This window comes from Lontra canadensis, unplaced genomic scaffold (genome assembly GCF_010015895.1).
Source record: "Lontra canadensis isolate GAN:19392208 unplaced genomic scaffold, GSC_riverotter_1.0 scaffold50, whole genome shotgun sequence".
NCBI classification, from domain to species: domain Eukaryota; kingdom Metazoa; phylum Chordata; class Mammalia; order Carnivora; family Mustelidae; genus Lontra; species Lontra canadensis.
The window spans coordinates 9288504-9316225 of record NW_022631044.1 but is presented as its reverse complement, the minus strand read 5'-3'; the positions used below and the strand labels follow the sequence as shown (position 1 = coordinate 9316225).

General features: G+C 35.0%; 1 protein-coding gene across 11 annotated transcripts in view; it reads left to right on the top strand.

Annotated features, from left to right (window-relative positions):
- Positions 1 to 27722, top strand: part of EHBP1 (EH domain binding protein 1) — a 412862-nt gene that overhangs the window by 187832 nt on the left and 197308 nt on the right. For all 11 annotated transcript variants that reach the window (XM_032873810.1, XM_032873813.1, XM_032873809.1 and 8 more), the window contains 2 exons: positions 24055 to 24236; positions 26726 to 26865. In XM_032873810.1, coding sequence (XP_032729701.1) covers positions 24055 to 24236; positions 26726 to 26865 — 322 coding nt within the window. The remainder of the gene's footprint in view (positions 1 to 24054; positions 24237 to 26725; positions 26866 to 27722) is intronic.

Genomic DNA, 27722 nt, shown 5'->3' with positions numbered 1-27722 from the left:
GGTGTTACACTATTTTCTAAGGAATTGATATAATTTCTGTTTTTAAATGAAGAAGTTTGTTTCCATATCTTTAGGCTATCATTGTATTATTAACATTTTAAACAAGAAAGAACTGTTCAAATCCTATTTTAGGTATTAGGGTTTTGCTTTTGAACTGCCATGACCGTAGAACATTTTCTTTCCCTACATTTCTATGTATAGGGAATTTTTTTCCTTTTAAAATAAGACAACTGAACTATTTCAAAAACACCAAAATAAGAATTGTTTCAAGAAATTTTAAGGCTATACCTACTTTATGTCTCATAAATTTGAAGTTATTTTTAAAAATACAGAAGGCAGTAGGAGTCATGCAAATTAACATGAAATTTAAATTCTTACACTGAAACTACCCATGCCATTATTATGAACTGAAAAGCTCTGTATCCAGTTCTAAGTGGAAAAGGTAAGGTTTGGGAAAACAGGAAAATAAATAAATATTATATTTCTCTCTCATTTTTTAAAAAAAATGTGATGTCTTAGGTAACATCTTTTCAAAAATTTTGCATTAATAATCTTGATTTTTTTCTTGCCATATTTATTGAATTTTACTGTGTTTCATAGTAAAACAGGAAAGTAAAAAAAATTTCTACTTTTTTCATTACTAGTTTTTAAAATTATTTTTTTGAAAAGTAACAAATGGCCAGTTTAGAAAAAAAAACTAATATAAAAGAATAAAAAGTAATTCTGTCTTCTTACTTTGTCCCTCTTTTCTTTCCTCAGAGAACTTATTATTAGTTTCCTATGTATATCTCCAGAAATACACATGCCACTATTTAATACACAGTGAGAGCAGAATATTTTGTACCTTATTTTTTTCATTTATCCATATACATTGATAGTTTTTAAGTATGTAAGAACTACACTGAAATTTTTACTATGTCATTTTTTTCCTCACATAAAATGTAATTTTCATTGTTAGAATTTTAATTTTTTTTTAAGATTTTATTTATTTGATAGAGCACGAGCACAAGCAGGGGACAGAGGGAGAGGGAGAAGCTGATACCCCAGTGAGCTAAAAGCCCAATGTAAGGCTCAATCCCAGGACCCCAGGATCAGGACCTGATCCTAAGGCAAACAAACACTTAACTGACTGAGCCACCCGCGCCCCATTAGAGTTTTTAAATGTAAAGTTTTAATTGCAAGTGAATCATGGCTTATTCAAAGTTCCAGTGCAATTTAATACCTTGAATTCTATAGCGTATGCCGTTTACAAAGCACTGTAATGTATTTCATGCTACTCGATCCTCAAAAACCCTGTAAATAAAACCCAGGGATTGCGTGGTTTGTTTATGGGTTTAATGAAGTTCACATTTTTCTCTTTCTTGAGCACCTTTTTCCATGACTTCTGACTTTTTTTCTAAATTTCTAAGAACAGGTAGAGGCAGGTCTTTCTTTTCCTTTGTCTTCTAAGTTCTCCCCCCTCCTTGGTTCCCCTCTCCGGAAACACACACACATACACGCGCACGCGCGTGCGTGCGCGCGCGCACACACACACACACACACACACACACGCACACTTTGTGCACTGGTTTTATCTTCTGTAGCTCGTGTGAAACTTTTGAACCCTGTGAAAGGATCTTATTCTCTTCTTAAAAAGAGACAAGCATTTAGGAAAAGCTAAGTAATCATTCCTTTTTTGTCCTATGCAAGAACATATTCAGACTAGTAAAATGTGAACACATAAACATCATGGACAGCTTTCTCTTGGTTTTTAAAAGACGTGCTCAAATATTGCATATAGTTCTTCTGAGTCTTAGCTATGCATGGCTTTTGTGTCAGATCACTTTGCGTGCAGTAACCTGGTAGTAGTTGTTGTTGCTTGTATTATAATTTGAGCACCAATAGCGTACTGGGTGCCATACCAGATGCATCCCAGCCTGCAAGGCACAATTTGATTGACAGAAGTTATTCCAGTAGAATGGTAATAATTGCACAAAAGCCAAAGGAACTGAGTTGAAATTTTTATTGGTAGGTAACCTGAAATAACCTTTTGCTGGATACTGTTCTCCAAGAAAGTCTATTTAAGACTTTAGTTTCTAAGATACTACCTTTTAGGGTACTTACCTTTGCTAATATGTTAAAGAACAAACAAAAATATGTCAGCAGAGTGTGCTCCTATAAAATGGGAAGGCCAACCAAGATCATGTCACGTAACCCTTTTTGTTTAACAGGCTTTTCTTTTTGCCTTTTTAATAGCAGATAGAGGATACCTAGACATGAATTTGTTTTGTCTTACATCTACTTCAAAAAACACCCCCAAAACCTGCAAATGAAAATAGTAGTAGAACCAATGATAGGATTTAAACTCTTATACTTATGTCTTGACAAACTTACAGCAAGACTAAATTTTGTAGGCCTAAGTTTCCTCTGTAAGCAGTGGTAATAGCACCAAGTCTTACCTATTTAATAAGATGTCACTGAAGATCAAGTAAATAATTACCTTGAAATAGGTCACTAACTGGATGATAAAAATGCGCACTAACTTTGTAAGTGCTGTTATATCAAATAGTGTGAAAATATATGTCATTTTTCTATACAGGGTTTCTGGAATACATGTAAATAAGGAAAGAGATGTAAGTGGAATTGAAAGGTAATTCTTGTTTCATAGAAAAATAAATAACTGGGGGCACCTGGGTGGCTTATTTGGTTAAGCATCTGCCTTTGACTCAGGTCATGGTCCCAGGATCCTGGGATCAAGTCCCATGTCAGGCCCTCTGCCCAGTGAGGAGCCTGCTTTTCTCTCTCTTCCTGCCTGCTGCTCCCCCTGCTTGTGCTCTCTCTGTTAAATAAATAAGTGAAATCTTAAAAAAAAAAAAAAAAAAGAAAGAAAGAAAGAAAAAGAAATAATTGAAAATCTCAACTCTTTCTCTGCAAGCTGTCAGGTACTGCCAGTTGTCTGCCTCTTCAGGGGCATTTTGGTAGAATGGTTGCAGGAGGTAAGAGTGCAGGCTTACCCCCTAGCTTGTGGGGTTTGGGGAAAGTTGATGAACTTCTCTGTACCTCAGTTTATGTATCTGTAAAATGAAAGTAGTATCATACCTATATCATAGGAGTGTTGTACATTTAGCACATATGCTCAGAACAGTATTCAACATGTGGTAAGTTGTCACTATCATTTTGTTGTTATTTGATATAAGCAGCAGCAGCCAGAATTCTAGAAATCTATGATATAAGAAATGTTTAATCATTTCCACTACAGGAAAAGGTCCTGAGTGTGTGTTTTCACATGGCCTTTCTTCCATCTGTAAGAAATAGTCTTCAAGCTTTCACATTAAAATATGCTAAAGAACTCTTCTTATGATTAGGATTGGCAATGTTATATAATTTTTACAGAGAGCTGTGTAGTAGATACACTACACAAATCATGTGTTATCTATAATTGCTTACTGAAAAAGTTCACTATAACCAGATATATTATTTATTTGAATTGGCAGTAATTTGAGGTGTTGAATCTTGCATTTTAACAATATTTGCTGATTTTACCTGAAAATGTTAACTGATCTTTGTAGTACCTTTTTTACACTGTATTTTAGAGAATTGTATCTTAACTATATGTGATTGTTCAATTTAAAATTTTTAATGGTTAATTATGAGTTTTTTACTTCAGAAAGTTTAAGATATTTTTATCACCCTGGAGCTGAAAAAGTACTTTAGGGAATCACCTGCCAGCCTTCCTGCTCTTAGGCAAGGCTGTACCTAAAACATCACAAAAAGCTATGGTAATTATCTGTATGACTTTTTTAATCTAAAGAAAGAAGATCCTATAACTTGCCCCGAAGCAAGCTCAAAACTACAAAAATAGTTATTTAAGTATTTAATTATACTGGAAGCTATGAAGTTGGGGCATCAATATGAGGACCTGGATATCTCTTTACCCTTACTTTTGATATTCTTTTAGTTACCTGTAGGGGAAAAATAACTTAAGGAAAAAAAACCACACTTAATCCACTTGGTTCAAAAGCAGATAATGTTTGTTATAGCTGTTCCATGGCACCATAATCTGGAATTGCAAGAAAATAAGTATTCTAACAGTGGTATTTTACCTCTCCCCGTTAGGCAGGTTTGGAGTTGGCAACACTAAATAACTTATGGGCTACCATGTCTCCTTTAGAAACTACCACATTCACATTCATGCATTATATCCACCATATTAAAAATCCTCATGTGGTAGAATACAAAGGTGACAGTTTATCACAAAAAGGTGATAAGATGCTACCTGTGACTTAGAAAAATTCTAATCTTCAATAGTTTTTATGCCAGTCACCTGCATCCTGTAATTGGGTCTTTCATCTCTGCTTTGCTCCTTTGCACAAACTGAATGTCCCTTGAACTTTTAGTAGCGATGACAGGAATGATGTTTAACCCGAGGTTGTCCTCCTGTATTCTGTTCTCCCTGAAAACTTTCATTTACCTCATGTTTTAAAGTGGTATAGTATGTCTCTGGTAGTAGATTACCCAGCTTTTATATCTCTTTTAATGTTATTTGCAATACCAACCCTATAGTGGCCCTTTAAAGAATGTTGATATCGGGAAGATTTTTTTTCATGGTGTATGGATGGTTATTTTTAGCTGCATAGTATTTAAAAGTTGAGGACTATCTCTGAAGATTTGCAGGTTAAGGTGTGTGTGTGTGTGTGTGTGTGTGTGTGTGTGTGTGTACATATGTGTATATGTATATACACTTTGAGAGAGAGAAAGAGAGTGAGTGAGTGCAAGTTGTGGGGAGTGGGGGCAGAGGGAGACAGAGAGAGACAATCTCAAGCAGGCTACACATCCAGCATGGAGGCAAATGCGAGGTTCAATCCCATGACCATGATGAGATCATGACCTGAGCCAAAATCAGGAGTCAGAGGTTCGGCCAGCTGAGCCAGCCAGGTGCCCTGCAGGTTAAGAAATATTAAAAACCATTGGATTGTGTTTTATATTTGACAGTTGTCCAAAGACTGTACGAACTGTATCACCAAAACAAAAATCTAGAGGTCGTTGTTAAGAAGTGACATATGCCATGGTGATTATTTATAGTAACGGGTATTATTGTTGTTTTTGGTTTTGGTAGATCATGGTGGCCAAATGGTGGTCACCGAAAAGTTTAAAGGTGTTTCTTTGCAACCTTATTACCAGATTATAAAGAAATGACCATATTCTGCCACGTGTAGATATTTTTAAAACAGATATCCATTAGCATACATGCACAAAACAATTAACAGAATCCTGTTTTATAAGGTCCATAAAGGATCCTAGCTTTGAGCTCTCCAGTTAGGCATTCCAACCATCAGCTTGCATGAAAGGTTTAGTAAAAATAGGTACACAGCATTTACATGACAAGATTCAGTTACCCTTCTAGTCAGCATAAGGGAGCCAGAAATGCTCCCACACCAGTAGCTAGATACCGAACTATTAAGGGATCAACTCTGGATACCATCTCTGAAAGGAAAGGCTATATAAACCAAGCTGGATTTTTATGCCCTATTTATTAAAGGTTGGAGAGTAACTATAAAATATTTCATCTAAATCACAATTCCTCAATATCTAAGTTTAGTAATGAAAGCCCGTTTCTTTTTTTAAAGGTTTATTTATTTATTTTACAGAGTGCCTACTAGAGGGAGCATGAGCTGGGGGGAGGAGCAGAAGGAGTGGGGGAGAGAATCCTAAGCCAACTTCCTGTTGAGAGTGGAGCTGAATTGCAGGGCTGATCCCAGGACCCTGAGATCGTGACCTGAGCTGAAATCAAGAGTTGGACACTTAATGACTGAGCCACCCAGGCGCCCAGAAAGCCCATTTCTAAAATTGATTTTTATTAACCAATCAGATACTCATTTTACCAATAAATTCCCTTTCTGATATTCACTGTGCTGATTAACATTGTCTCAAGTGTTGATCACAGTAAGCAGTAAAGAAGTGCTAATGGTCACTGCCTCTGGAGTTTAGCTGATACAGTGTGCACTCCACCTGACCTCTCAGGAAAATTGACTGCCCCTGAAGTGAAAGTTTAACCAACACATTCATATCTGTCACACCCATCTATACTGATGTATCATAACAAGAGTGTTGTTAAATATTTGAAATGGAAGAAATATAATACTTGTCACTTTTTCAATGTGTTTTAAAAATTTTTTAAGTGTCTCAAAATATATTTGATTAACTTAGTTTAAAATACATGTAATCAATTTACTTATTCACTGATACTCTTTTCTTTAGTAGAGATTTGAGATCTGGCTTTTAATTTTTTTGTGCAACTCCTAGTAAATTTATTACTGATATTTAGAATCATGTTTACATGTTTGTTTTTAAGTGGCATAATTTATGTAAATTAAATTTTGTTTATATTTTATAGAGTTTTTATATTTTAATTTTATAAGCAGATTGATTAGTTTATATTTTTTAACTAGAGACCAATATCATTCATTATCTTTGTAGAATAAAATTGAGGCATTCATTCAACAATTGCCAAGCACCAGCTGTATGCTGGGATCATGTGCTGCTGATGAGGGTGGTCCCAGTTTATACATTTGAGGAACACAGAACAAGAGATGACTGTTTAACCAGCCTACACACCTGCCTTAATGAATCTCACAGGCTACTGGACACAAACAAGGAAAAAATTAATAATTGATACCATATAGGATTAGGTGCAAGGAATTCTAACTCCGGTTGAGGATCTAGGGAAGGCCTCTCAGAATATTTGATTCCTTAATTCAGTTATTCTCAATGTGGTGGTGGGTAGAATATGGGGGCACTGTTTCCCCAGCCTCCCCAGGAAAATGTGGCATTGTCTGGAGAAATTTTTTTTTTTTTTTTTTTTTTGTAGAGAGAGAGTGGGTTGGAAAGAGTTGCAGAGAGAATCTGAAGCAGACTCTGCTGGACACAGAGCCCAATGTGGGGGCTTAGTCTCACAACTGTGGGATCGTGACCTGAGCAAAAACCAAGAGTTGGCTACTCAGGCAACCTATCTAGAGACATTTTTGATTGTCACGATTTGGTGGGGAATAGGGAGGATGCGTACCAGGACTTAGTGGGTAGAGGCCAGGGATGCTTCTAAACACGCTACAATGCATAGGAAAGGCCCCCGAAAAATCAGACACTTAATTGGGTCCTAAATGTCGGTAGTTCCATGGCTGAGAAATCCTACCTTTGTCTTTTTCCCCATCTCCTTAATGTTTGTTGATTCCTTTCCCACATAAACACAGTTCTTTTAGAAATCACTAAAGTATTAAATAAGAATAGGTGATAGTAAATATGAACAGATAATTGTTGTAAAAGATTCAAACAATAAAGAAATATATAAAGTAAAAAAAAGTTCTCTCATACATAATTCTAGATATTTTTTTCTTTGAAATCACATAAGCATACACTTATTTTTTTAAGAAATTTTATTTGTTTTTGGAGAGGAGGCATGCATGAGCAGAGGGGAAAGGCAGAGGGAGAGGGAGAAGCAGACTCCCCGCTGAGCAGGGAGCTTGACATAGGGCTTGATCCCAGGACCCTGGGACCATGACCTGAGCTGAAGGCAGATGCTTAACTGACTGAGCCACCCAGGAGTCCCAAGCAAACACATATTTTAAAGTTAAGTTTTGATTTTGTTCTTAAATGGTATCATGCTTTACATATTGTTTTGTGACTTGCTTTTTCACTTAGAGTATTTAGTTGCTGCACAGTTTTCCATAGTAAAGATGGATCTACCATAATGATTTAACCATTCTTCTGCTAGTCGATATTATGGTAATTTCCATTTTACTTGATGATGTTACAGATAGCACAGCATTGAGAATTTATGTACACATTCACAATAGGTTCCCATATTCTGGGATAGATTCCCAGAAATGGAATTGTTCAATCAAAGGGGACATTATTTTATTTTGATAGTTTCAGTGCTAAAAGGACATCCTTATAGTAGTCTGCATTACTGTTTATATTCCCATCAACAGTAATTGAAAGGCCTGTTTTCGTTCCATACCTTCAACAACACTGGATATTACTAGACTTTTAAATTTTTGTCATTCTGATGAATGAAAATGCTTTCATTATCGTTTTAATTTGCATTTCTCTGATAACTAGGAAGTTCAGCATCTTATTATATTTTTACTGGCCACTTAGTATCTTTCTGTGAATTGCCCATGAATATCCATTGCCAGTTTTTAATTGGATTGCGTTTTTCTTTTCTTTTTTTTTAAGGATTTTTTATTTATTCACTTGACAGAGAGAGAGAGATCACAAGTAGGCAGAGAGGCAGGCAGAAAGAGAAGAGGAAGCAGGCTCCCTGCTAAGCAGAGAGCCTGATGTGGGGCGATCCCAGGACCCTGGGATCATGACCTGAGCTGAAGGCAGAGGCTAAACCCACTGAGCCACCTTGGTGCCCCGGATTGCGTTTTTCTTATTTATTTTTAGAACTTATGTATCCTATTCACTGTTTTTATGTATCTTATGGATATTTTCTCCCTACCAGTAACTTTTCTTTTTAGTATTGCAAATGGTGTCTTTTACAACATGGTAAGCTTTTAGTACTGATACATTCAATTAGTCTTTTCTTTCATGTAGTACAGTATAGTGCTTAAGTGTATATATTGCAGAACCAGATTGCCTGTGTTTATATTTCAGCTCTTTCACTTACTAGCTATGTAACTTTGGGCAAGTTGACTAATCCTTTTGTGCCTCAGTTTCCTATCTTTATTTATTTATTTTTTTTTAGAGAGGAAGGGTGGGGAGAGGCAGAGGGAAAAGAAGAGAGAGAATTTTAAGTAGGCTCCATGCCCAGTGCGGAGCCTGATGCGGGGCTTGATCTCACAACCCTAAGATCATGACCTGATCAAGAGTAAGTGCTTAACTTACTGAGCCACCCAGTTGCCCCTCAGTTTCCTATCTTTAAATGAGGTAGTAGTAGTATCTATCTCATAGGATTATTGTGAGGAACAAATAAGAAATTATAGTTATGCACTTAGAGTAATGCTTGGCATAAAGTACTCTATAAAAAGTATCTGCTATTGTTATTTCTTCTGGTTTTGTGCCTTTTTTGGGAGGGTCTTCTATGCCTCAAAATGATAAAGTTATGTCACAACAGAAAAATTGAATACTATATACAATTGGCAGCATGTTTTCAGAGCATGGGATGCATTTGGGGGAAGGGGCAGTTTGTGTTCTCAAATGGAAGCAGTATCATGTCACTACAAAAGGAATTCCAAATAGATAAAAAAGTTAATAAAATAATCTAATATACAATAAAATAATCTAAACTAAAAGAGAATAGAAGTGAATATTATTAAATCATTAGATGAAGATCTTTTTAAGCTTCTGAGCAGTGAGAAAGAAATCACAGAGGAAAATATGCATAGATTTGTCCCATAAAAATCAAAACTAATATCTATTTTTAAAATCATGCTAAGACTCATTGTTGGCTAAGGTCCACCTGTTAGTGGGACCTTAGTTGGTGTCACTTCTATAGGGCAAATGGCAGTCATATAAAACGCTTTTTAAAATGTACGTCTCTGTTATTTAACCAACAGAAATTTATCTAAGTGAAATATTTAAGTATGAATATAAGAATTAACTGAGAGGATTTTTATATGGTTAATGCTCACATTTTCTGTGGTTATATGGTTATTGCATATTACCATACTTTTATGTGGTAATATGAAAAATTAGAATCTCAATGCCCCAAAACATGGGATTAAATTGTTATGTCCCTACAATGAAATATTTATAACCATTATAAATGACATCATGGTTAAATATTGGTAAAGAAGTATATTTGTCATATTTTAATGAAAAAAGTTTACAAAAGAATATGCACAATGTATGCCTCAACTTTTCTTAACAATGACTATAAAAAAGCTAGAAAATCAATACAATATAAAAATGTTTCACTCTATAGGTGTATATGTAATTTTTATATTTTTTTACTTCTTTGAATTGTGTAATTATTTTTTATAATGAACCCTGCATTATTTATGTAATAAACTATAAGGTTTTTAAATCAAGAGATTAAACAACACGGCAAGAAGATATATTTGCCACAAAAGTGGCAGATAAAAGGCTAATATTTTCAATATTTAAAGAGCTCTAGAAATCTTTTTTTCTCTTAAGAGTAAGATCCAAATAGGTAAATGGACAAAGCGCATGACTAGTTTTACAAAAGAGAAAATGTAGATGGATAATAAACACAGAAATATATTCAAGGTCATGAGTTATCAAAGAAATGCCACTTAAATGAGTGAAATACAAGTTCTTCTTAACAGTTTAGCAAAGATTTAAAAATAATAGTGCTGCTTTGGTGTGATGAATGAGACTAGCACTGTTGTACACTGTAGGTTAGAAACTTCGGTATGATTTCTTTGGAAAGGATTCAAATACTTTACTCAAAAATTCTACTTCTAGGAATCTGTCCTATGAAACTGTCAAAAGTGCCAAAAATACTTTGGGCATAAAAATGTTAGCTGCACATCATTTCTAAGTGACAAACGTAAAGTGACTTAAATTTAAGTTCATTAATAGGAGACAGTTATGTAAATTTGTGGTGTAATCACGATTCAGAATGACATGCAACTTCTAAAATTTAGGTTTACAAACTATAATGTTAACTTTAAAAAGCATAAGAATTTGCAACTCATCTCAACTATTTTAGAAAGACTAGAGAAAATATGTCAAAGTATTAGTAGTGGTTTCAGCTAGTTGGTAAAATTTTGAGTGATTCTTCTTTGTACTTTTTTATGTATTTATAATTTTCCATGGTGAATTTTCTCATACAATCAGAAAAAAAGGTGTAGCATTAAAACAAAAAGAGGATTACCCTCATAGAATTATGGAATATGAAATACAGATATGTATGATACTGGAGAAAGGGCAACAAATGCAGAGGTTATAGCAGTGGTCTTTTCACATGATTGGATATGGAAAGAATGGGTCTGGATTCTGGAGAGATTTAGCAGTTAGAGCCAACTTAGTTTGGTGAGTCCTGGGATTGAGATGCTTGATTAATGGTACTATACAACTCACTGCAATGAGAACTCAGGAGAAACATCTTAAGGGATGGAGATGATTCAGTTTGGTTGAGTCTGTGATATGGATGAAACTAAACAACTAAGATTAGGTCTGTCTAGTTATGAAGATTTGGGGGTAGGTCTGTCTAGTTATGAAGATTTGGGGGTCCTTATCAGCTCACACATTCAGGTACTGGCCATGAATGACATAATCCTTGGGTACCAGGTGTATAATCTAACAGAAGAGTCTGTTTCCCTTAGAACACATACTGGAAACCAATTTAAAAATCTGGTAATATACGCTCTGGCAAATAAATAAAGATCTTAAAAAAATAAAGTGAAAAAAAAAAAGGGGTGCCTGGGTGGCTCAGTCAGTTAAGTGTCTGTCTTCAGCTTGGGTCACCATCCCAGAGTCCCACATCAGGTTCCTTGCTCAGCAGGGAGCCTACTTCTCTCTCTGCCTACCTCCTTCTCTCTCTGACAAATAAATAAAAATCTATAAAAAAAAATGTGAAAAATCTGGTATAGTTCCTGCTTAAGGTAAAAAAAAAAAACTTCATACAGTAGTATCGATAAAATTTTAATAGCTTTCTTTAGGATTACAGAGGAAATAATCCTGTTAACAACTTTGTAGTAGACTTGACTTTGTGTGTGTGTGTGTGTTTTAAATTTGGACAACCTGCAACTCATTTAGACCTTTGACTTGAATACTTTAACTTGTAGCATTAAAACAAAAAGAGGATTACTCTCATAGAATTATGAGGGTAAAAAAAAGTTGAAGCATACATTGTGCATATGTATATCTGGAGTTTCCCTCTTTTTGAGAGGTTGAGGTTTTTTAATTTGGATTTTTTTAGAGAGAATTTAGATTTTATTCTAAAATCAATGTGATAATTTTTACAAATGTTTTTGATACATGTCTAAATAGATTTTTAATATTGATTCTTTCAGTTTACATTTGTGCTACCAAACTCTCTTCCATCCAACCATCTAGGTTAGTTATTTTAGCTGATATGGTTTCTAATTAAGTCTTTGTGGTTGAGAGAGCTCCTTGTGGCATGTCTGCTTTAGCATTTAATTGCTCCATGGAATCCAAATTAAATTCTGTAGTATTCCATTTTGGTCTGCTGATGAAGCAAAGATCTTTTCAGCATGGCCTGAGAAATGCGGTGCTTGTGACAGCTCAAAGGACTAGCATCACAATTTTGAAAAAGTTAGGATTTTTTAATTTCTAACTTGACTCTTTATCATTTGAAAATAAAGTTTAAAGTGTTATCACAAAGTTCAATGAGAGAATTTCAACCACATGATAGTCTCTCAGTAGGTATTTGTAGAATAAATTAAAAGCAAAATTGTTGGCCTTGATACTATAGTGCACCAAATTATAGTGCATATATATATATATATATATATATATATATATATATATATATAGTGCACCAAATAAAGTCTTAGGAGTTTTTTGGTTGAATTTAAATGAAAAGTACCAGGAAGCAATTGTGATAATTCTCTGTTAGGGTGGTATAAGGTGTTTTTGCACTGGGGGTGACAGGATTCATTTAGAAACTTAAAGGTCCCTTCCAATCCTACATTATCTTATTTGACAGTTTTGGTTCTTACGTCAGTAGAGAAGATGGTAGTTTACACAAATAACTTGAGTGTATTAGTTCTTTGCTGCAAATAATTCATGCAGTCATAAACCAGAAGGTGAGATCCAATAATTGAGACCTTTAAGTGTTAGTCTTATCACACATCTTGAGAATGCTGTCTGGAGTTCTATCTGCCTGTCACTTGATTTCTTGGTGCCCTGATTTAGTTGTATAGAATCAGAAGAGAATTTAGACTTCTGATGGTTAAGAATAAGTAGAATCAGGCATTAGATTGCGTGCCTCTAAAAGGGTACTTGCTGGGCGCCTGGGTGGCTCAGTGGGTTAAAGCCTCTGCCTTCGGCTCAGGTCATGGTCCCAGGGTCCTGGGATCGAGCCCCACATCGGGGGCTCTGCTCACCAGGGAGCCTGCTTCCTCATCTCTCTCTCTGCCTGCCTTTCTGCCTACTTGTAATCTCTGCCTGTCAAATAAAAAAATTTAAAAAAAATCTTTAAAAGGGTATTTGCTGCTAGCATTAATTTATTACCAGGTACTTAATACCTGCTTAAGGTGATGTTGAGACAGAGTCTAAACAGACAACATAAAAGTCATGGTTGTAAAGATAATCGCAGGTTTACATGTGGGGAGTTCAATAAAACAAAATCTTAAACAGTCCCAATAAGTCATTAAGAGTTTCTAGATTAGGGGGCGCCTGGGTGGCTCAGTGGGTTAAAGCCTCTGCCTTCAGCTCAGGTCCTGATCCCAGAGTCCTGGGATCGAGCCCCGCATTGGGCTCTCTGCTCAGCAGGGAGCCTGCTTCCTTTCTCTCTCTCTGCCTGCCTGTGATCTCTATCTGTCAAATAAATAAATAAAATATTAAAAAAAAAAAAAAAAAGAGTTTCCAGATTAGGAGCTTAGGTCAATGGGAGAGAAGTGAACTTTGTTGTGATGGCTATTTATTTATTAAAATGTTTGATTCTGGGGGCGCCTGGGTGGCTCAGTGGGTTAAAGCCTCTGCCTTCAGCTCAGGTCATGATCTCAAGATCCTGGGATCGAGCCCCGCATCGGGCTCTCTGCTCAGCGGGGAGCCTGCTTCCTCCCTTCTCTCTCTCTGCCTGCCTCTCTAACTACTTGTGATCTGTCAAATAAATAAAATCTTAAAAAAAAAAAAGTTTGATTCTGGGGCCTAGGTGGCTCAGTTGCTTAATTTATATAATGTGCATATTGGGTATAATATGCTTTATTTCTTTAGCTTGTATATCTTCAGAAAGAAGGTTCATTAATGAAAACTCTAAAAATAAAAAAATTACAGGGGAGCCTGGGTGGCTTGTTGGTTAAGTGTCTGCCTTTGGCTCAGGTCATGATCCCAGGGTTCTGGGATGGAGCCCCATGTGTAGGGCTCCCTTCTCAGCGGGGAGTCTGCTGCTCCCTCTCCCTCTGCTCCTTCTCCTGCTTGTGTTCTCTCTCTCTCTCTCTCTCTTTCAGATAAATAAAATCTTAAAAAAAAGGAACGTTGAGTTCTGTTCTTGTAAAATTCAAATGAAGAATTTGCTTCTGGCAATGTAGCCAATTAGCTAGCCTGGGTAACTCCCCTATTGGAAAACAGTTAAAAACTTGGATAAAATATGACCAAGTGAGCTTTATAAATGCATTCCTAAAATAACATAGAAAGAACCCAGAGAAGTTTTTAAAAAAAATATTGAAACCAAGAAATCAAGAATCATTCTTCATAGCTTTACCACTGAGAGTTTCTCCTGAAGCCGTGATTTACTGCTTTAACCACTGCATGGAGATGCAGAAAATGTCTGGTACCTCCCATGCCCCCATGTTCCCATGCACAAAGCTGACATCCCAGACTGTACCATCAGTGTAATGAATTTACTGCACAGAAGAAAACAATGAGGAAGATTGCCTCTTATGTCTTAGTATTAATAGGTAGAAGTGATATCAGCCTTGAAAATTTGTAACTAGGAACTAGTCTTTATTCAGTTTCATTTATGTATGTTCTTGATGTGACAAAATTAGTAATTTCATTAAATTTTGACCCTTGAGTATTGAGTCTTTAATATTCTCTCTGACAAAACGGGATGTATACATGAAGCACTCAGTCTGCCTTGCAAAGGGAAAACATATTTAAGAAAAAGCAGTTGCGTGATTATTTGAGTTGTAAACTAACGTAATCACCCTTTTTCCCTGGAACACTTCTTTCTTGAACAAAAATGACTAACTGGTTATGAACACTTAGGTATTAATTTTACAAACATTTTCTTGAAACTGAACAAAATGAGCCTGCTAATTAAAGGTAGGTGACTAAAATTATTTGTTCCCAATGATAAAACTCAGGCTTTCAAGTGAAAATTAGAATTCTGAAAAACTTGTTTTCTCCATGTTAAGCTTCTAATTTCCGTGCGTGAAGATTTTTCTGATGGAATAGGTAGTGAAATAATAAAATATGGTTACTTTGGTATTATATAATGGGATTATCAATATTTAAAATACCTGCATATGCCACTCTGGAAAACAGCATGGAGGTTCCTCAAACAGTTGAAAATAGAGCTTCCTTACAACCCAGCAATTGCACTACTGGGTATTTACCCTAAAGATACAAACGTAGTAATCTGAAGGGGCATGTGCACCCCAGTGTTTATAGCAGCAATGTCCACAATAGCTAAACTATGGAAAGAACCTAGATGTCCACCAACAGATGAATGGATAAAGAAGATGTGGTATATATATGCAATGGAATACTATGCAGCCATCAAAAGAAATGAAATCTTGCCATTTGCGATGACGTGGATGGAACTAGAGGGTATTTATAAGTCAATTGGAGAAAGACAACTATCATATGATCTCCCTGATATGAGGAAGTAGAGGTGCAATGTGGGGGGCTTGGGGGGTAGGAAAAGAATAAATGAAAGAAGATGGGATTGGGAGGGAGACAAACCATAAGAGACTTTTATCTCACAAAACAAACTGAGGGTTGCCAGGGAGAGGGGGGTCGGGAGAGGGTGATGGGGTTATGGACATTGGGGAGGGTGTGTGCTATGGTGAGTGCTGTGAAGTGTGTAAACCTGGCAATTCACAGACCTGTACCCCTGGGGCTAATAATACATTATATGTTTATTAAAAAATTATTTAAAAAAAAAACACCTTCAGGGCATTGGACCATACTATTTTCTTAGAAATGTCTCTGACAATATTGGTGATTTTCCTTAATACAGTTGTCGTCAAAGACTAGTCATCAGCTGGCTGGGTTCTCTCTGTAATTTAAACCTAGCCTTTGTTCTTGGCAGGATTAGAGTTCATTCTCTTATTTGTTTGTTTTGTTATATTTTTATTCTGTGACTAGTAATTTATACAAGTTTGGTTTTATTTTTATATGAGAAGAATGGTAAGTTGCTTGCCACTTCCCAATAAAATATCCTGCAAAAAAGGGCTTAAATATCAATCAATCAATCAATCAATCAATAAAACAAAATAAAATACCTGCATAATTCAGAGAATCAGTATTTTCCAAAGACCAAAGTGTATGAGGTACAAAATCATGCATGAGTAAAAAACCTATTCAACATGCATGATAGAGCATTGGATCTTAATTTAATAGAGTTTGAAAGTTTATTGATGTGATTTCAAATTCCACATTACTGTTAACCTCTAAGAAAGTACCACTTGTGGAGTTTTGATATAATACCAAAGGAGACCCCAAATTATCTGAAAACATCATTAAAAAACTCCTGTCTTTTCCAACTGTTTATCTGTATGAGGCTGGATTTTCTTCATATACTTCAACTAAAATAACTTATCACACAGATTGAATATGAAAGTAGATATGAGAATCCAGCTATTAAATTGGACATTAGTGATATTTTAGAGAGATATAAACACTTCAAAGAGATTTGTATGAATATAAAACAGTGACAGTCTTATTAAATTGTTTTGGGTACCCGGGTGGCTCAGTTGGTTATACCTCTGACTCTTGATTTTGGCTCTGGTCATGATCTTGGGATTGGGCTCTGTGCTCAACAGGGAGTCTGCTTGAGGCTCTCTCTCTCTGTCTCTCTCTGCCCCTCCTCCCACTCTTAACATATGTATGCTCTCTCTCTCAAAAATACAAATAAATCTTTAAAAAGTTGTTTTACATCCAGAATATACAGAAAGCAACAAGTCTGGATGGGTTCACTTCTGAATTCTATGAAACATTTAAGGAAGTATATCAATTCTCTACAGTCTCTTTTGGTGGATAGAAACAGAGGAAATACTTCTTAACTCATTCTATGAGGCCAGCATTACTCTATACCAAAATAAAACAAAGACATTATTTGGAAAGAAAACTACAGATCAGTATCTCCTAGTGGCATAGATGTAAAAATTCTCAACAAATTATTAGCAAATTGAATCCCCCCCCTTCAAAAAAAGAATTACATAACACAGCTAAGTGGGATTTATCTCAGACATGCAAGTCTGGTTCAGTATTTGAAAATTAATTAATGTAATCAACCATTAAAACGGAAAAATCACCTGACTGTATCAATAGATGAAGCAAAAGCATTTAACAAAATCCAACATCCATTAATGGTAAAAAAAAAATCTCAGCCAACTTCTTCAACTTAATAAAGAACATCTACAAAAATCCCAACAGCTAACATCATACTTTATGGTGAGAAACTCAAAACTTTCCCACTAAAGCCTTTTCACTACAAGGCAAGGATGCCTCTTTCACTACTTCTCTATAGTGTACTGGAAGTCCTTGCTAATGAAATAAGACCAAATAAATAAATAAATAAATAAATAAATAAAATAAAAAGTATACAGAATGGGAAGATATGAAGTTGTTTTTGTTCACAGAATACATGATCATCTATGTAGAAAGCAAAAGAATTAACAAAAATCCTCCTGGAACTAATAAGTAATTATAGCAAGGCTATATAGGATACAAAGTTTATATATAAAAGTCAGTTGTTTTCCTATATGTCAACAATGAACAAGTGGAATTTGAAATTAAAAACACAATTTCATTTACATTAGCACCCCCCCAGAAACAAAATACTTAGGTATAGGTCTGACAACGTATGTACAAGACATATATGAAGAATACTACAAAATTCTGATGAGCAAAATCAAAGAACTAAATAAATGGAGAGATATTCCATGTTCATGGATAGAAAGACTCAGTATTGTTAAGATGTCTGTTCTTTCCAACTTGATCTATAGATTAAATGCAGTCCCAATGAAAATCCCAACAAGGTGTTATGTGGATATCAACAAACTGATTCTAAAATTTATATGGAAATGCAAAACTCAGAATAGTCAACATAATATTGAAGGAGAGGAACAAAGTTGGAGGACTGACACTACCTGAATAAAGCTACAATAATCAATACTGTGTATTGATTGAAATATAAAGCTACAATAATCAATACTATGTAATCTTGGTGAAAGAAGAGACATAACTGAAACAGAATAGAGAGCCTAGATATAGACCCCCACAAATATCGTCAACTGGTCTTTGACAAAGGAGCAAAGACAATACAATGAAGCAAAGATAGTTTTTTCAACAAATGGTGCTAAAACAACTGGGCATCCGTATGCCAAAAACAAAACAAAAATGCATCTAGACACTTTACACCCTTCACAAAAATTAACTCAAAATGGGTCAGTGACCTAAATGTAAAATACACAACTGTAAAACTACTAGAAGATAACACAGGAGAAAACCTAGATGACATTGGGTATGGTGATGCCATTTTAGATACAAAATGAAACATATGGTCCACGAAAGAAATAATGGATAATTTCATTAAAATTAAAAACTTGCTTTGTGAAAAACAATGTCAAGAGCAGAAGAGAAGCAACAGAAGGGAGAAAACACTTACAAAAAACCATATCTAATAAAGGAATGTTATCTGTAATATATAAAACACAACACAAGAGCAAACAACCCAATTTAAAAAATGGAACAAAAACTTTAAGAAAGAAGATGTACAGATGGCAAATAGACACATGAAAAGATGCTCTACATCATGTTATCAGGGAAATGTAAATTTTAAAAAAATGAGATACTGCTACATACCTATTAGAATGGTGAAAATCTAGAACACTGTCAACATCCAATTCTGGTGAGAATGTGGAGCAACAGGAACTTTCATACAGTTGCTGGTGGGAATGCAGAATGGTACAGTTACTTTGGAAAACAGTTTGGTGGTTTCTTACAAAACTAAACATACTGTTTTCATACAATCCAGCAGTCATACAACTTGGTATTTACCCAAACAAAATGTGTATCCTTGTCCACACAAAAACCTACTCATGGATGTTTTATAGCAGCTTTATTCATAATTGCCAAAACTTGGAAGCAACCAAGGTGTCCTTCAGGAGATGAGTGGATAAACTGTGGCACATTCAGACAATGGAGTATTATACAGCACTAAAAAGACGTGACCTATTAAGTGATGAAAAGACATGGGGAAATTTATAACGTGAGTAAAAGAACTTGTAATGAAAACTTAGAAAATACTTAACTATAGAATAACAAAATAATATAAGATATAGTTAAAGTAGTACTTAGAGAAATATATCATCTTAAATGCTTAGATCAGGAAAAAAGAAATGCTCAGAATTCAGGAGTTAAAATATATCTGAGGAAAGTAGGAGGAAGGAAATAGTAAAGATGAGCAGAAACTATTGAGATAGAAAACAACCCAGGCGCCTGGGTGGCTCAGTCAGTCAACTGTCTGCCTTCAGTTCAGGTCATGATCCCAGGGTTCTGGGATTGAGGCCCGCATCAGGCTCCCAGCTCCCTGCTCTCTCCCTCCTCTCCTCCCTCCTAATACCTCTCTCTCACTATTTCTCTCTCTCAAATAAATAAATGAAATCTTAAAAAAAAAAAAAAAAGAAATAGAAAACATCCATTCACTAGAAAGGATTAGCAAAGCCAAAAGTTGTTGATTCGGAAAACACAAGGAAATGGACAGTTTATAGCAGGAATTATCTAGAAACGAAAGAAGACACAAAGTCCATTGAGAGTGAAGAAATATACAAAACTATAGATTTTGCAGAGATTAAGATAATAAAAAGGTTTTAAAAAGATTTTTGTCATTAAATTTGAAATTTTGGATGAAATGTATAAATTCCAAGATGGAAAATTATTTATCTGAACTGGCTTTGGGAGACACTAAACACTAAATACTTGTGTAATCATTAAAGAAATTGTATCTGTAATTAGAAACCTTTCCCAAGGGGCGCCTGGGTGGCTCAGTGGGTTAAGGCCTCTGCGTTCAGCTCAGGTCATGATCCCAGGGTTCTGGGATCGAGCCCCACATTGGGCTATTTGCTCTGTGGGGAGCCTGCTTCCTCCTGTCTCTGTCTGCCTGCCTCTCTGCCTACTTGTGATCTCTGTCTGTCAAATAAATAAATAAAATCTTTAAAGAAAAAAAGAAACCTTTCCCAAAAGGAAATAGGCTCCGATTATGTTGGGTTTTCCCCCCCCAGGAATGTGGAGTTGCTTTAACTTTAGAAGATCTATTAAATTAACACTTTAATAGAGTAAGGGTTTTAAAAAATCTTAAATTATCCCAAAATATATATTTTTAAAGATTTTATTTATTTTTTTGACAGAGACAGTGAGAGAAAGAATACAGGGGAGTAGGAGAAGTAGAAGCAGGCTCCCCGCTGAGCAGGGAACCCGAGGCAGGGCTTGATCCCAGGGCCCTGGGATCATGGCCTGAGCTAAAGGCAGACGCTTAACCTACTGAGCCACCCAGGTGCCCCAAACAGACTCTTTAACTATAAAGAGCAAACAGATGGTTACCAGAGGGGAGGTAAGGCAGGGATATAGGTGACATCAACGAAGGGAATTAAGAGTACACTTCTCTTGATGAACACTGAGTGATAATATGGACTATATTGGTATACCTGAAACTAATATAACACTGTATATTAACTAAATCAGAATTTTAAAAGACCCCCAAACCAGAAGAACATAATAGCAGAATAAAAGCAATTTTTCAATTTCATGAAAAAAAGAAAAAAATAACCAGCAGTAGGAAAAACTACAAAAGATTTTACAAAAGTGGAAACACATGGCCAATAAACTATGAAAAGATAATCAATGCCATTAATAATCATGGAAGTGCAATTAAGATGCAGTGAAGTAATATTTAATAATCTCAGATTGGCAAAATGAAAAGGAAAATACTAAGGGAGAGGGAACACTGCACTCCATCCCAGGGTCTTGGGATCATGACCTGAGCCAAAGATAGATGGTTTAACCAACTGAGCCACCCTGGTGCCCCAGCTAAGGCTTGGCTTTTGTTTTTGTTTTTGTTTTTGTTTTTGTTTTTAATTACAGAAGAGTACTTGGGAAAAATGAGAGTGAGATTTCTTAAGTAAAATGATTTTATTATGTAAGAACTTCCTTAGGGAAAGTATTTCTGAAAGTGTGATTTTAGATTAACTGGATTAGAATCACCTGGTAGTAGTGGTGTGGGTGTAGGTGGGGAGGGATGGGAGTAGAGAAGGGAGGTACTTACTATTTTTAGAAATGCAGCAGATTCCCCAGCCCATCTCTGGTTTTGATAATTTAAGATCTCTGGGGGTGGGATCCAGTTACCTAGATTGTCTAAAGCTCTCCTAGTTTTTGTTTTTTTCATAAACACTAAAATTTAAGAACTTCAACTTTAGGAGTTTTGAAGTAATTCCTTAAATACTGTCAGATTCATACAATAATGTATAAATATACGCCCAGAGACAAAAACTTAGTCTTAAATATACGTGAATCCTCACTTCTTACTGACTTTTGTCGTCTTTCTTTCTCTCAGAGTCCTTTACTATTTTTTCCTCTTATTTCGTCCTCTTTTCCACTTTGCATATGACATGAAATAGCTTTAGGACTCTGGCAGCAGTAAGAGTAATTCTAAACTCCTCTGCCTGGCTGGCCCCTACTCCTTTCTGGAAGGCTCATAGGGTGCAACAGACAAGCTCATTTTGCAACTGCAAACACTTATTTTGTTCCTCTTTGTAGAACTGTTAATAGTAATGATAAAATTTTGGGTGGGTAAAGATTTAAGCTCAATTGTAAAAAATGAAGATTCGTGGAGCTGGGGTTAGAGCTATGAAAGATCCTTATATTTCTCTTATTACTGTTCTTTTTAAATATCTTTTGTATGGGACAGCTAATTTTAAAGAGGAAAACAATATGCGAGCTTGGTGAAGAATTACTAGAAATACCATTCAGACCTCTTTTCCCAGCACAGACTCTAGTGAGATCCTGTGTTAATAGTAGGAATGTATATTGTAGACTCAAAAGGGCTCTGTTTTGTTCACCTGTCCTGACTTTACAAAGGGCTGTTTTCATTGTTGCTGAGCAAGTAAATACTTAATTAAGTGGTACAGCTAATTATGTTTAGAATTCAGTAGCCTTTATTTTCTGTTGTTTCAGAGATGCTGATTTACCGAAAGCTTAAAAACTCCTTGAGTTCAGCAAAAAACCTTTTCTGGCAGTTTTTATCTAAAAAATGAATTTGAATGTTAATCATCAAAACTCTGGATTTTGTTGGAATTATACTTCAATTGGGCTTTCCGAATTATGCTCATTTCTAAGTTACCTTAATTTTTAGAGTTTATTTGCTTATAAAATTAAATAATTATTATCAAGGGATTAATTAGTGTCATACTTTTTGAAACAGATTTATTTAGCAAAATTAAAAATAATATGTCGTAGTTTCTATGTCACGCTTCCAAAACAGAGGCTTTAAATCCTATATTATATGTAAAAGTTGTTTGCTATTCTAAAGGTACAATAAGAGATTATTGTTCATATCAGTGTAATAAATTGATACTACCTGATCATACTTTTTCATTTGGCACATTGTCAGAACCTTGGACCCTAATCTTATTCTTTGATTGACAGTAGCGACCAGGGAAAGAATACTTGTATTGTTTGGGATAGTCACATCTGTTCAACTTGACTCAGTTGAGGGTATTTGCATATTCTTAAGTATTTCTTCTGAGAGGGCTTAAATCCTTCTCAAGTACTTGATGCATTTTTAAAATTCATTCATAAGGTATCTACATGCACTAATAGTTCTGTATAATATTGCTGTGCATAATCTGACAGATAAGACCACATTTTAAAACAAGGTATTCTTTAGAGATGCTACATTACATTTTTACTTGTCCTGCTGGCAGAAATGTCAATTTTTTCTAAAAGCCTGGTTTAATGTTTTGATTAAATTAGTCTATCTTTATTTTAGGCAGGTTTGTCAATCATAAGACAAATAAAGATTTATTAAATAATAATTCAAAGGTTAATGGTAGTTTTTCCTGCCTTGGTTGGAAAATTGAATAATTTTAGAGCTTAAATGGATTTCTGATTAGTCTCCTTCTTTTATACCAGAGGTTAGTGAGGCTCAGGTTACTTACTCAAGGTCACACAGCTTGAAAATTAGGCCTTATTTTAGATCTGAACTCCCAGACCAGTAAATTCTAAGAAATGCTGGTATATGACTCTGATTTACATGATTTACAAATCATCTTCATATAAAAATGTCCATTTGCCATTAGAACACATAGTCAGGGATTATGTCTTAATCATCATCATATCACTCCTGAATCAACAATATGTCTTATACATAGTTAATGCCCAGTCATTATTTTGCTCTTTTGTTTTCATTGTTCTCTTAGGCTATTATTCTGTAAAGAATAATTTTCAAATGAGATAGCTTATTATTAGAATGTTAAATACCCTTGATAGCAAATAGATTTCATTTTATATTCATTTCTGATGAATTGGTAATAGCTGTGTAGAAAATTTTGAGACCTGCTGGAGTCATTTGGCAGTGTCTGCCACAGACATAGCATCCCAGAAACCAATGGTTTCGTCCTTAGTAAATGTGACCTGAGGGGAAGGAAAGAGAAATGTAGAGTGGAATGACCAGAAAAGCCCCTGGGAAGAAATAAGGCTCAAATTAGAAGATAAATAGGACTCAGATACTGTAGGTAAAAATGGGGTTAGAATGCCATAGAGGCTGGGAGTTCCATAAAAAATTGGAGGCATTCAGAAGAGGAGAAATATCATTAGGTTACATTAAATAGAATGAAAGGGAGGAAAATAGTTTTTGAGTAATTTTGATGCCTATCTCTGTGCTAGATCCTCTTTTTTGGAGGAACTCTGGACACTTTCTATCCTAGTTTGCATTAGTTGCTTTTTCTTTTCTGAGCTATTTAGGGTTGTTTTAGTTTGTCTTTATTTCTGCCTGGGCCAGCTCTTTCCAATTTTTATCTGTATTATTTAAAGATATTAAAGTTTTAACTTCATCACAATTTTATTTCAAATTTGTGTTACAGGAATTCAGGAGGGAAGTTTCAACTGTTACTTAATCATATTATTAAAGTACTATTTTAAACTACTTGGCTGTAAAATAAATAACTCCAAGATTTTGAATTATTTTTCATTTTCCAGGAATCCCCTTCTGGTCGAAGGAAAGCTCTTGCTACTAGCAGCATCAACATGAAACAGTATGCAAGCCCTATGCCAACTCAGACTGATGTCAAGTTAAAATTCAAGCCATTGTCTAAAAAAGTTGTCTCTGCCACTCTCCAGTTTTCATTATCTTGCATCTTCCTTAGGGAAGGAAAAGCCACGTAAGTTTCTTTTGTCAAGAAGACAAGCTGCTTCTGAGTGTGTTTTAAAACTGTATGTAAACAGCTTTTGAGTCAGTAGACTGGCAACGGTTGAGAATAACCTACTGCATACCAGTCATTCTTGACATTCTTTGTTTCAGAGGCTAAATTAAATGAACTCTTTGTTATTTATAGTCTCTTGACTCTAGAGAGTGAACAGTAATATAAAAGTAACTATAGCAAGTTCCAAATTTTAAATCATGTGTTATTAGGGTATCATACACATTTGTTTTATATTTCATTGTCTTCAGTGGAAGTAACTGTACTCTCAAGTACAGACAATTCAGTTTGTAGAGCTTTTCCCAATTCATGTTCTCTGGCTCAGCCTTCTAAAAATTGTATAGCAAAGTACAATTTGCTATGATTATTCATTTCAAAAATCACTTCTTAAGCACTGAGTAGGCATTGCATAATGGTAGTTCCTGCACCAGGTCTGGTCTCCTAAGGGTAAAATTCTAACTGGATAAAATGAGGTAAACATACCTGGAGCAGGAAGAAAACTAATATGCACCATGGTCATTGCATACAGTCAAGTCAAGGATGAGTGCATGTTGGGGGTATAATGAAGGGGTTAGTACCTGTTTGGAGAGGAAGATCAAGAAGGGAAGAAATGGAAATTCTAAGCCTAGACTTAAAAGGTAAGAGGAAGAGGCTGCTAGCTATGAACATTTCAACCCAATCTAAATCATAGTTCTAAATGTATTTGAGCTAGTGGAATGTGGTTACTATAATTGGCCATGTTCACTTGACTGATTAGACTGCATTCTGTGTGTCAGTCAAGATGAGATGTTTGGCACTCATCTACAGGGCAGCAAACGACTTGGTAGATAACAGTAAGCCTCATCTCTGGAAAGTTGGCTTTTGAGTGAGTGTGGTAGAGAGACAGTACAGAATGGAAGCGATCAGTCTTTCATCTCAGGACCTTAAATTTTAGTCTTAAATACTGAGAAATTAAAAATAAATACCTTACCCTGAAGTATAAGCCAAAATGAAAGGAAAGGAAACAGGAAGAAGAGAGAAAACAAAACCAGAGAAGATCCTTTGATTGTGGACTCCTTTCCACTGGGCAGCAGTAAGTGAATTAGCACGATCCATGGAGAATCTGGGTGAGAGGAATTCAGTTGAACCAAATGTCTCAATTCCAGTGGAAAATTCTTTCAAAACACCCTAAACTCCCTCTCTACCTCCACACTCCTTGCTTCCTAACCTTCCACAGAGAAAAATAGTCAAGGTTAAAATCTGAAATATGAGGAAGTTAAAGTTAAAGAAGTAAAATTAAGCAAGTTAACATTTCAAGAATAATGTTGTATCTTGAAATTATCCCCCATTGGCAGGTGAGCAATTTATAAGGCATTCCTATAAGGTAATACAACTTTTTTTGTTTATTCAGACTTTGTGTCACAAATTTATTTTTAAAAGGGGAAATGATTTGGTTAACTCTAAACTTATGTGAGAAAAAATGCATAGAATTTCAAAAACCTATTTAGTCTGCAAAGTTGTACTGTATTTAGGAGATAAATGAATATTAATGAACATTTCTTTATGAAAGACTTTTCTTTTTTTTTTATTTTATTGTGGTAAGAGAAACAGTATCTTAATTTGGCTTTCTGAATTTTAGGGAAGTATATAAAATTGAAATTTAGTTCATATATAATACTAGAAATGTGTTTTATACACTGTAGTTTATTTGAAATTTAAGATAAAAATAATAGATCAAGAAAACTTAAAGTATTTGATGTTTGAAGTATTTAATGTAAACTATATACACATATACTTAAAATACTTCAAGATAAAGACGTTTTTACATTTTATCAAATATATAGTATTTAACTTAGAATCAACCCAGGTCATTTTCCATCTTGTAATTTTTAAAAATGCTAGACTTGAAGGTGTTTTTTTCTGTTACAGTAGTTCCTTAACTTCTGGGGAGTTATGGCCCCTTTGAGAAAAGTGCACATTTAAACAAGATATAAATATAATTTACGGTGGTTTACCATTTCTTTTTCTTCCTACTCACCAAACCAAAAGGGTTCATGGATTTCAGATGAAGAATTTCTATTCTAATTTACTTTGAAAGTTTGAATATTTTAAAGACTAGATCTCATTGATTTGCAAGCTACCTCACTGTTTTATGAAACAAGTTTTTATTTCCAGGTTTAATGATTACGAAACCATACTTTAATCCTATGAAGAAAATTTTAGTCTTCAACAGATCTGCAGCCAGAGTTAAACTAACTCCTAACCAGTTAGTTTTTAATCCTGTTTGCTTTTTACTATTTTAAACATACCATTTAAAAATGAATTTAGACTTTTCAATAGTCTTGGGCAACTGTTTAAAAAGGCTCATTAACATATTGAAAGAAGGAAAATATTATTATTTTCTTAAGCAGTCTTTTTTCAAACAATGCCATTTCATGAGCTGTATGTTAAATTTGAAATCATTCATGTAGGGATGAAGACATGCAAAGTCTGGCTAGTTTAATGAGTATGAAGCAGGCTGACATTGGCAATTTAGATGACTTTGAAGAAGATAATGAAGATGATGATGAGAACCGCGTGAACCAAGAGGAAAAGGCAGCAAAAATTACAGGTTGGTTTTATTAGCATTAAGCTAGAGGTTTATCTTTTTTTTTTTCTTTTGCAAAGTTGAAAACTCATTGTTGTTTTCCAGGAAAAAAAAATGCTTCTAACAAAATATTTTTTTCTTCCTTAAAGCTGTTTTAATATAATATACCGTTTAGCTCTCTGAAAACTTTACGGACTGATGGTTGGTAGCAGATTTTCACAATTTAAAAATCAAGTCCAAGCTTAGTTAAGAAAGCATAAAACTTTAGTGGGACTACTGATTATAGTATAAAGTAGCCTAAACATGTTCACACTTTTGTGAGTTTAAGGGTGAACCTTCTTTCTTTTTTCTTTTTTTAAAGATTTTATTTATTTATTTGACAGACAGAGATCACAGGTAGGCAGAGACAGGCAGAGGGGGAGAGGGAAGCAGGCTCCCTGCTGAGCAGAGAGGCTCAATCCCAGGACCCTAAGATCATGACCTGAGCCGAAGGTAGGAGCTTAACCCACAGAGCCACCCAGGCGCCCCAAGGGTGAACCTTCTTTTAAGTAAAGATCTTTAAGAGTATCAGGACAAGATGAATTGTCTACCTTCTTCTAGCTCATGTGCATTTATTATTTATGGCACATTCTTTTTTTTTTTTTTTAATTTGTATATATCTTATGTTTCCTTATATCTAGAAGCTTCCATGTAGGTATTCTTTATGGCTGGTTTGATCATAGTACTAAGATGATAAGTGGTTAGAATCTCTTTGTATTAACTGGTCAGTAAATATTGATAATCTGGCTACCATACTTACAGAATTGATCTTATACCTTTATTATTAGAGTAAAAAGCACAATATACATACTTCTTTCAGCTAATGAATTGTTCTAAATTTT